Source organism: Dysidea avara, chromosome 11, assembly GCF_963678975.1.
Source record: "Dysidea avara chromosome 11, odDysAvar1.4, whole genome shotgun sequence".
Taxonomy (NCBI): Eukaryota; Metazoa; Porifera; class Demospongiae; order Dictyoceratida; family Dysideidae; genus Dysidea; species Dysidea avara.
The window spans coordinates 19,991,472-20,002,168 of record NC_089282.1 but is presented as its reverse complement, the minus strand read 5'-3'; the positions used below and the strand labels follow the sequence as shown (position 1 = coordinate 20,002,168).

Here is a 10,697-nt window from a genome sequence, read left to right as displayed (position 1 = left end):
GGTAAATCATCCTCATAAAACTTTATTAACTCATCAAAATCTGTATGTTTGGTCTTTGTGAGGCTTATAATTAGTTCTGATGGTAAAAGTTGAGCAAACTGTAAGAGAAATTGAGATGAAGACTCTGTAAACCAAACATTTAGTTCACTGATCAGGTGATCTAGCATAGGAATTGTTGTTGTGCGCTTATAATACTCACTGGGACTTTCGGATGGAAGGTTTTACCTGTTTTGCTGTCTGTTAGTAACTCTTGGTGCCGATTCTTCAATTCCGACACTCTGACATAATACTGTAATTTCATTGTATATTTGCGAATGATATCTCTCCACATCACACCTATGCTTAACCAAAGTAGATTTCACATTCTGAATACCTCTGTGAGCCTGAATTACATTGACATAGCGACCTTGAAGTTTCATAGATAGCCCTTTGATATATGACAGCACATTCTGTGTAGCCACCAAAGCTGTGACAAATGAAAATCTGAACACTGTAAAAAACAGTGACTGGGCATCTGATCTGGTTTCAGTATTCCATTCTGCAGGAGAACTGTTGGCTATTTCCTCCAAGCAGCATACTATTGGCATAAATAAATCCATAAAACTTTCAAAAGCCTCATGTTGCTCAATCCAGCGAGTACGACACATCTCCTTTATCTTCCTACGCTTTTCATTGGCAAACAGATTGTCAATCCACTTCTCCAAAGCCAACTGCCTTTTTGGAGAATTGCTAAAAAATCGTGATACTTTATCAGCTGACTGCATCATATTGCTGATTTCTCTGATAGTGCAAGATTTGACCACACAGAGATTTAGTCTGTGTGAAGCACATTGAGCGTACAATGCTTTAGGGTGTTTTGTGGTTATACAAGCAGCTACACCTTTAGATTTCCCAGCCATAGCTCCAGCTCCATCGTACGCTTGACCACGAAGAAATTGCAACTGAAATTGCCATTTTTCTAGTTGTGAAAGTATGTCATCGGAAATTACTTGTCCAGTAACCGCTGAGACACATTTATGAAATCCCATAAACACTTCTGTTGGAGATTCTTCATCAACATAGCAGATGCTAATTGATAGCTGCTCATCATTGGCCGCATCTGTAGCTTCATCTGCTAGGACAGAAAAATAACATGCGTGACGAATCTTCTCTAAAATTTTGTTACGAATTAGGTCACCACAAATTGAAATGAGATCATTTTGAATAGTTTTACCGGTGTTTATAGCATTGCCAGCAGCAGATTCAAGATGATTTGAAAGAACTTTATCACCAGCCTGTACACGAAACTTGAGCAAACCAAGAAAATTACCATGATTGTTGTTTGGGTTTTCTTCAACAGAAGGTCTATCATCGTGGTGACCACAAAAAGCAAGGCCTTGCCTTCCACAAAAAAATTACTGTCTGCTATTGATCAGAGCTTCAGTCTGTTCTCAGCTGCTGTCTTGCTGTTTGTGGTGTTTAGTTGGAAATCTATTCTTGCATCAATGTTTTCCATACTTCTAACAAACATATTTGCATCTTGTACTGCATTTGGATGAGTCTTGTTTCCTTTAGAATTTCCAAGGCCATGAAAATGCTTCCCCAATAGCTCTGTGGCTTTTTTAAAATTAGTGAAGGGCCTGGTTACAAAAACACCAAGTTCCTTCACAGTTGGCTCGGTCTTACCACATAGAACACAATATTTACAGTATCCTCCACTTTCTGACTCAGAATATACCAAGCCAGGATTTTTCTCTAGCCATCTGTGTTGGAAATGTCGATGAATCTTGTTAATCACATGAGTGGGAAATTTGTAGTTGATAGAGGAACATAATGCCTTTTCAACAGAAAATATTTTTGTTGATCTGTGAGATTGATTCGAGATTTTAATTGTGCAATCTTTCCAAAATCCCCACTACTTATTGCATCCTGAATAGCTAATTGAGTCTGGTCATTATCAGCACTAGCAGACTGTTGGGTATCACAAATGGGAAGATCACTGCTGTTAGCAATCTCTGACCGAGTGGACCATAATAGATGACTGGTGGTGTCAACTGCAACGTCATCATTGCTACTAGTGTTATGCCCCTCTAGGTCATTTTCCGACTCTCTGTCTGAATTGCTCTCTTCACTCAGTACAATGGCCTGATCATCTTGCTGTGAAGATTCCTCTTCTGGATCCAACACAATCACATCATCATCAGAAATTGTTCTGTCATCAGCCTCGAGCTCGTCATCAACACTACCAGTGCTGTGACAATACAAAGTACATAACTATGCTGTAAGTTTTAAATTACCTAGCTAGCTACATTGCACTACTAGTTACAATTAGCTATATGATACGCGATGATGCGGTAAAATTAGTTTTACGGATTATCTAGCAATTCTTAGAAGCCTTAAAAATATAATTAGCGGCGAAGCCACATAGTAGCTCAGCTGGCGTGCAGCTGCGTGTCGGCCTCATTGCGTTGTAACTAACCTTGTACACGTGGACATTGTATTTGTAAAATAACATTGCAAATTGGCTTTCTTTGTCACTGGCAATGATTCAGAAATCCGTCCACGAACGTTGCTAGCCTCATCACTACTCCTGTAACGCTTTACAGCCATATCGCACGTGAGTAATAGCCAACGCTTAATTAATTATCATTATGCGCTTATTAGTAAGCGCCTATAAAATATATATATATCCTGAGGGGAGGGTCTCCAGACCCCAAGGACTTCCCCCCCCCCCCGGATTCGCCCCTGCAATGGGCCTTAGTACGCGCAGCTGCCATTTTAATTATTACGTAAACACTAATCACATGACGCAATAAATGAATTTTTGTGGCAGGACGTATGGCTTCGTTTGCAATGGCTTCAAAAACCACGACTTCCAGGTAACCGCCACCTTAAAAAAAAAGGAACTAGGGCTAAAACGAATATTCTAAATGCAAACAAAATGAATAAAAGGAACGAATATCCGAATATTCTAAATGTATGCATTGAGCTCACAGCTACTTAAAATTATGTTTCCACACAAAAAGAAATTGCTACATTCATGCTTATCTGTTGGTACAACTCTTATAAAGTGGCATTACTTTGTAAGAAAATGGCAAAACTTTCATAAAATTTCTAAAATCTATCACTTTATCATTGCGAGTATTAGAATATTGCAACAGCATTTGAATACTTGATTTAGAATGAATAATAAACTATTTGAATGGTTTGTTTTAGCCCTAATAGGAACTCTAGAGAGTGACTTATTATCTCAAAGTCGAGGGGTCCGCAACTCTAGGAATCACGTTGATGGTTCAGACGTGATTCTGGAATCAGTAATCATAAACTTATTAATATTCCTGTAAATCTTTGTGTTTCTCCATATTTCTATGTTTGTATTCTTATTTGGAAACAAGAATCAATAAAATTTAGTGCCAGGAATCACCCAGAATCACAGAATCAGTTGTAGAATCAGTGTGATTCTGAATCACGTCGATCGAAAACTCTGCATTTGCGGGCCCCTCGCTCAAAGTACCCAATTTGTGGTATCTAATGTGCTTGTACATTACATATGCAACTACTACACCCATATACCTTTTCATTATGTAGTCCAGCTGATGTCTCTTTCTGTCCAGTCAGAAAACTTCCTTTAAATGGCAAAATCCTTGGCAATGTATAGATGTTTCGAAACAAACTCGTTGGAAATCGAAATGCATTACTGAGTTTATTACCACTCATAGCCATGCAGACTCAGTAGTGATCCTGCAAAATGAGGTGAGATTCAACACGTAAATTACACTGCTTGAAGGTTCTTAGTTTACTAATTTGTTAAGATACCTTACTGTAGTTATACTGATAGTAAAGTGTCAGTAAACTTAAGTATATGGAACATAATTATTTTACTAAGTTTTAAACTCTCAGTAAAACATCAATGAATGCGGGTTTACTGAAAAACTACTAAAATAACAAACAATTAACTGTTCCATATACTGGGGATATACCACTGTAGTAAACTAAGATACTTCAAGCAGTGTTACCTTCAGTAAAAGTAAAACAGTAAGTTGTAGTGCGAACGAATACTCACGTTCAGGCGCTCAAAATCCAGTTATCGCCTCCACTGCGCTCGCTCCACTGCCAGTCCCTCTACAGCAGCCAAGGACTGTCAGGTACAGCTACAACTTGAATAATCCAGTAAAATGTTCAATATAAGACCACCTAGCATTCAGTGACATGCACATTAAAGAATTCTGACTACACTGAAATTTTAGTTTAGAACAGCTTTGATGTAATTTGATAGCAACACCTCAACACAGCTATACTGTATTGTTCAGTATATCAGTAGGTATGATGATAATTATGTTGACAGTGTACACAAAAAGACAAACATACAAAGTAAAGCAAACAATTATAAACAAATGTTCAATCAGAAACATATTCAAGTATTATTCAGAGTCAGAATCAAATAGATATCCAAAGTACTCTTCGCATTCTTTGTAGTTACAGAACCACATTTCCTTTTCTGAATTTATCTTCTTTGCTTGTTTTATTGTGATATTCACACATGTGTGATGGTATAAGTTATCACAAATATAACATTTCACCATACAGGGTACTTCTTCTGCAAACGGCTTCCTTGACATGTGCTCTGAGACATTTGGCAGTCTGCACTGGCAATAAACATTCAACTTTTTAAGCATAGCCCTTTTCTCCTTGGTTTTTGTACATGGGAAGGGAGTAATCTTGCCAGCTTCAAAGCAATTAATAAGATGACTGCGGATTTTCTTGTGGTCATAAAGGTGTGATGCTGGATTTCTGCCAAAACAAAGATCAGTCAAAAAAGCAATAGCGTACACCCCACAATCATCAGGGCTAACTTGCATTTGCACCTTCTCTAGATGGACTTTGATTTGTGCTGATCGTGTATTGCAAATGGCAGCAATTTGTTTCAAAACATGATATGTTGGTTCAGTGAAGATGCTGTCATATACGTAAACTTCATTATCTGACACAGCTTTGATTGCCACCCAGTGATCACAGCCAGTGTGCAACACTTGACAGTAAGCAAATCCTGCATAACCTATCATCCAGTCAAACTTTTCAAACTTAAAACATTCTCCAATGGCTGGAGTTGATAGCCCCTGCAAATCAGGGAATTGGTCACGTAAGAGTTGACTAGCAGCATTAATGTGATCATCGTCAAGCTTGTCACCTTGCTTAATACTGCCAATAAGCCTAGTAAATCTTTCAATAACATCATGCTGACAACGATTACGATTATTCACTTTTCTCCTTTTGCGATGATGTACTTCAGGGCAGTGCTTGGATTGCTGTTTATCTTCAAGTGGTGACTGTGCAGTGGGCTGCTGTTTTTCTTGAAGTGGTGACTGAACAGTAGGTTGCTGTTTATCTTTAAGTGACGACAGTATGACCTATAAAAAAGATGATGCAAATAAATTAGTATTACCATGGTCCACACTTGTTGAGCCCTTTGTGTGTTTAGATAATTTAAAATTTGGATAAATGAAACCAATTCATCTATTTCAGAGCCCTGCTCAAGCACTCCAATAAAATGCACATCATGTTACTCCAATAAAATGCACATCATGTTGACAACAATGACAATTACTTACTTTTCTCCTTTTGCGACGATGTACTTTGGGGCAGTAGTTGGATTGTTGCTTATCTTGAAGTAGTGGCTGTACAGTGAGCTGCTGTTTATCTTCAAGTGGCGACTGTACAGTGGGCTGCTGTTTATCTTCAGGTGGCGACTGTACAGTGGGCTGTTGTTTATTTTCAAGTGGCGACTGTACAGTGGGCTGCTGTTTATCTTCAAGTGGTGAATGTGCAATCTATAAGAAAGACAATTTGTAATACAGTGATCCTCTATTATCCAAACTTGCTGGGCCCTCATGGGTGTGTTTAGACAATTGAAAATTTCATTCATTTATATCAGACCTACTAAATCACTCTAATAAAATACACAACAGTTACACTTGTCTGAAGGAACAATATTTTGTGGGAAACTGTAAACCTCCATTATTAAGTTTTAGTGCTAGATATGGTATCAGTAGCACCAAGATTCCTTTGTAAGATTGTGTAACATGGTTTTTAAAGGTGGGTGCCCTTCATTTTCAGCACCACTGTATTGTTTGATACAACACTACTGAACTGTACCATGCTTACTCATTTTATAACTACATATATGCAAATAAATTCGCCAAACTTTACTTACATATCCTACTTTATTCACAATGTCATTACCTCGGTATCAGTGTTGTTCATCCTTGCTTGAACTCCATAACACAGACGACAAAACCACACTGCTTTCTTGGGTGCAGAGGTCAATCCCACACAATTCAGATGATACCAGTTCAGACACGATTCGCAAGCAACAGAAGTTGAAAGTGAAAGATCTCTGCTGCATGTGTAACAATTCCATTTCGGGGCATTTTCCAATTCCATCATTGCATCAGTGACCTTACTCCATGCACCATCAGTAAAAAAATCTTCAACCGAGACCCAGTTGACGTTTTCATCCAACAAGTTGGACTTGAGATGCAAACTATTACCTATTTCATTACATTCAAGCCTTTCACCACGCAGAGCCTTTTCAATTAAGTGGTCCGGTAACATCCAACTAAGTATTTGTCTTTGCCTTTCTGCATTAGGTTTTAGTAAAAACTTCACTGGACGTTCAATACATTTTTTCTTCTTGGGAAATCCTATGACAGTTAAATTAGCCCCCTTAGGTCTACCTCTTTTTTTAGTTTTGGGTGGAAGCGCTATTGATGTTAGGTCAATAAAATCAGGGGTTGGTTTGTTATTCATTAGATCTACATCAATTGGATTGCCACTGTCAGAAGATATAACTGGTAGGTTGATACTGTCAGTGGGTATAGTAGGTGGATTGTCACTGTCAGTGGGTATAGCAGGTGGATTGTCACTGTCAGCAGGTATAGCAGGTAGACTGTCACTGTCAGCAGGTATAGCAGGTGGATCGTCACTGTCAGCAGGTATAGCAGGTGGATTGTCACTGTCAGCAGGTATAGCAGGTAGACTGTCACTGTCAGCAGGTATAGCAGGTGGATCGTCACTGTCAGCAGGTATAGCAGGTGGATTGTCACTGTCAGTGGGTACAACAGATGGATTATCAGCAGGAAAAACAAAAGCATTGCTACGGTCAGCAGATATGGCTGGAATGCCACTGTCAGAATGCATGACATATGGAATATCAGGAATTATGTCACCTGAATTCTCACTGAGATCAGCTTGGCGGTCACTGTCATCATGTATGCAGTCAGTGTTATTGGATTGGCTATCAATAGAAGGTATATCAGATATATGATAAGGGAAACCCGAGAAGTCATCTTTGTCAAGGAGATCATCAGACATATGGTCAACCTTATTGTCTTGTTGATGGTCAACCTCCAAGTCCTCAATGCATGATTCTTCAACAACTTCAACCTTCACATGCTTTCCTTGCTCCCATGATCTCACTATCTTCTCCAAGCAATCAACAGCATATGAAAATTCTCTCGTAGATATATCAGAGGCAATTGAAGCTAATCTCTGTGATAAATCAAATACTTTACGATATTTTTCATGCTGCAACAACACCCTGACCACTGGCAAATCTATCAACAGCACAGACCTCAACATTTGCTGAACAATCATTGGTGGTTGAAAAAACACGATGACTACTTCTATAGTAATCACGGGTCCATCTTACTGCACATAGTTTTGCTTCAAAAATGTCTAGCTTGGCTTGTGCTCGTAATGCGAAAATGTGTTTACAAGGCAACTCCATTGCTGTATAAAACCCACAATTACACCCACAGTCTGTTGTGAACAATTTCTTTCCATTAGAATAAACATCAATAGAAGAATGATCTCCATTATTAACAGCAATTTTCACCCTGTCAGATGACCCAAATTGTTTTACCACAAATGAGTATGCATGTGGTGTCAAAAATTGTTGGTATTGGGAAAGGCAGTTGTTAGCAGGAAATACATTCACAGCACACTTTTCAAATACTGTAACAGCCCGATGATCTCTTTCCAATGATAACGAATCAAAGCATTTCATTAAATCTCGGAAAAAGGTGAGCAGAGAAGAGTGCTTTGTGACAACGCTTTTTATCTTTTGATTGATACTCTCAATTCTGTTGTTTGTACTGTTTAGATAGTGACATGCTTCTCGTTTAAGACCTTCAACCCACTGTTCCCTGATTCCATGCCAATTATCATTAAAATACTGAATTACTTGGTTTAGCTTTGTGTCCTTCAATTTCTGATAAAATTTTGAATATTCTTCTTCATCTCGAGCATACACAAGCTTATTTATTATTTCCAAAACAGCGACCTTTTGTGCAGCATTGATACCAACTTTTTCAGGGGTAATTTCACGTCTGAATGTTCTTAAAGTGTGGAATAAGCATATCATCAGTTCAGCACCGGGGATCTTCTGTGAAAATACATCTCTTTCTGTAAAATCTTTGTCTGCCATAATGCATCTTGTATTGGACGTATCATTGTGCTTAATGAATACATCCATTAAATGACTGATGGTCACCTTGTCCTCATGCACCACCAGCCATAAAGCTATCACTTCACTCTCTCCATTTCCATCCACAATCATCATTATGTACAGTGGCATTCGAAGATTGTTCAATTTATAAGTTGCATCAATAAGAACTAATTCAGGATACCGTGCATATGTGTTCTTCCATCCCTGAGTTTGAAAATACACACTGGATAAAGTATCACTTTCATCTTTTGACACTTCCACAATTGCACCTGTATAAAAATAGACCAATGAATTAATTTCAGCAGACGACACACATTTTACTTGTAATTACTTACCATTAACCTTCTTCATTTCTTCTACTAGTGTGCTAACATTAATAACTTCGGTCCTCTTGTTCTTGGAAGCCAAGTTATGCAGATCTTTAAGGATGACCACCTTTCCCGTTTGCTTAAAGAAGTGCTGCTGTACCATCTTCTTGTTAGCCTTGACTCCAAGCATATTGTCAGCCTCTTTTTCACTGGGCTCACTTAGCCTTCGTTGTCTAGGATGATGCTTGAAAGCCTTCTACATGACAATATTACAGTGTGTTAATGTATTCAATCAAAACATAGTTATACTTACCCCACTAATCTCGTGGTTGTGGCTATTCTCAATGGCTTTTATAAACAAAACTTGGCCATTTCGACTACACCTAACTTTCACACGAAACGGGCACCCCATTTGAAAAGTCCTACAAGAAAAACACAGACCAATGTCACCACTGAAATTCTAGAAACTCCTACTCGCACCATAGGCGGGTCGCACTTACTTCTGGTTTGGCCTTTTCCCGGTAGAAGTCGTCTTGAAATCTTTTCCACCGTGGTGACACGCAAAATCTATATCAGAATAAACCAAGTCTTCATTAAACTTCTTCTTTGGTGCCCGTGTAGCCGACGCCGATTCAATGGTTCTTGAATGTCTAACGTACAGTTGTACAAATTCAGCTTGCTGAAATGCAGATATTGCATCGCAGAGATCCTCATAACTTTTAAACTCATCCCCACACCGAAGCATTCCTAGTCAGATGAACCATAGATTCTATGGATGAACCAAACGTAGAGCAGACTTTCAAAACGTACGCGCCAAAAGCCACGTGTAGTTACCGGAAAGCAAAATTCGTATAACTATTCCGTTTATTTGGAATCGCGTGATCGCCGTACAAATAGTTCATCGGCTATTCATACGTGACTGGCGTACGAATAGCCACTCCGTAAAAGTAAAGGTTTGCCTACAATTTCTTGATTTTCGTCAACATTTTATTCGTCAAATCTGCTCAGAAGTCTGAATTCGTCAAATTTTTCTTACGTCAAAATTTCCTTGCGTACGGTACCCTTGCGGAGGTCAAATTTCGCGAATTTGCAAACAGAAAGAACAGGTTAAGTTTCAGTTAAAAGGTCGTACAGAGAATAACGTAAAAATAGGTCCCCATGGCATATGTTCAACCCCAGTAATCAATAGCAGGTTCTATAACTCCATCTTAAAAAGTAATTCATTCCTTGAGTTGCTCCCATGGGTGGTTAAAAATTATATATACCTCTTCAGTTATTATAATTACTTTGTTTTTGGGCACTGGCACAGGATGCCAGTGTACCATCAGTGCATTATCAGATCAATTATTTGTTATTGTAATGCATGTACACCTCTGTACATTGTACCTTTTTGCACTGAAAAGCCTTAATAAATAAACAAAAAGTTATTGTAATTTAAAGGACCTGACAACATAATAACATCCTGTTCCCAGTTGGGTAAACCGTTGAAAGATGACTGCCCACATTTCATCTTTCAAAACATAGCTAAATTCATATTTCTCCGTAAAATTCAATAATCTCAAAACCAGTAAAATTTAATCCATAGATTTTAGATTTCTGTTAACGTGTGTTTGATTGTGTATGTTAGCTACAGATGACAATCTTTGTCAGTCATTTTTCTATGGTCTTTTCCCTCCTTTCAACCCGCCCCACCTTCCTTGAATTCCACACAAGAGCTACATGTTAACTATTTTCACTAGTTTTAACGTTATGCAATACTGCATGTAGTATTCCAAATTTGAATCATTGACCATAGGTACATTATCGGTATTGAATTATGGCTCGGGCATTCTTTCAAGCAACTTTTTATACTGGCTACTAAACGAGATTGGCGACTATACAAGACCAGCCCTAATTCAAGGCAA

The 10,697-nt window shown here is 38.4% G+C and overlaps 2 protein-coding genes across 3 annotated transcripts; both read right to left on the bottom strand.

Annotated features, from left to right (window-relative positions):
• Positions 1-4,297: 4,297 nt before the first annotated feature.
• LOC136239515 (uncharacterized) lies at positions 4,298-7,766 on the bottom strand. 2 transcript variants are annotated; one of them, XM_066030255.1, is made up of 4 exons: positions 6,220-7,766; positions 5,589-5,807; positions 5,241-5,387; positions 5,047-5,190 (listed from the first exon to the last, which is right to left on the bottom strand). In XM_066030255.1, the coding sequence occupies exons 1-4, from the start codon at positions 7,630-7,632 to the stop codon at positions 5,173-5,175; spliced, it is 1,797 nt and encodes a 598-aa protein (XP_065886327.1). In that variant the 5' UTR covers positions 7,633-7,766; the 3' UTR covers positions 5,047-5,172. The 2 variants fall into 2 exon arrangements, with proteins under 2 accessions (XP_065886326.1, XP_065886327.1); XM_066030254.1 differs by having other exon boundaries at positions 4,298-5,387.
• LOC136237760 (uncharacterized) lies at positions 7,749-9,538 on the bottom strand. The gene is made up of 5 exons (XM_066027976.1): positions 9,294-9,538; positions 9,107-9,215; positions 8,821-9,049; positions 7,809-8,754; positions 7,749-7,767 (listed from the first exon to the last, which is right to left on the bottom strand). The coding sequence occupies exons 1-5, from the start codon at positions 9,536-9,538 to the stop codon at positions 7,749-7,751; spliced, it is 1,548 nt and encodes a 515-aa protein (XP_065884048.1).
• Between the last annotated feature and the right edge of the window lie 1,159 nt (positions 9,539-10,697).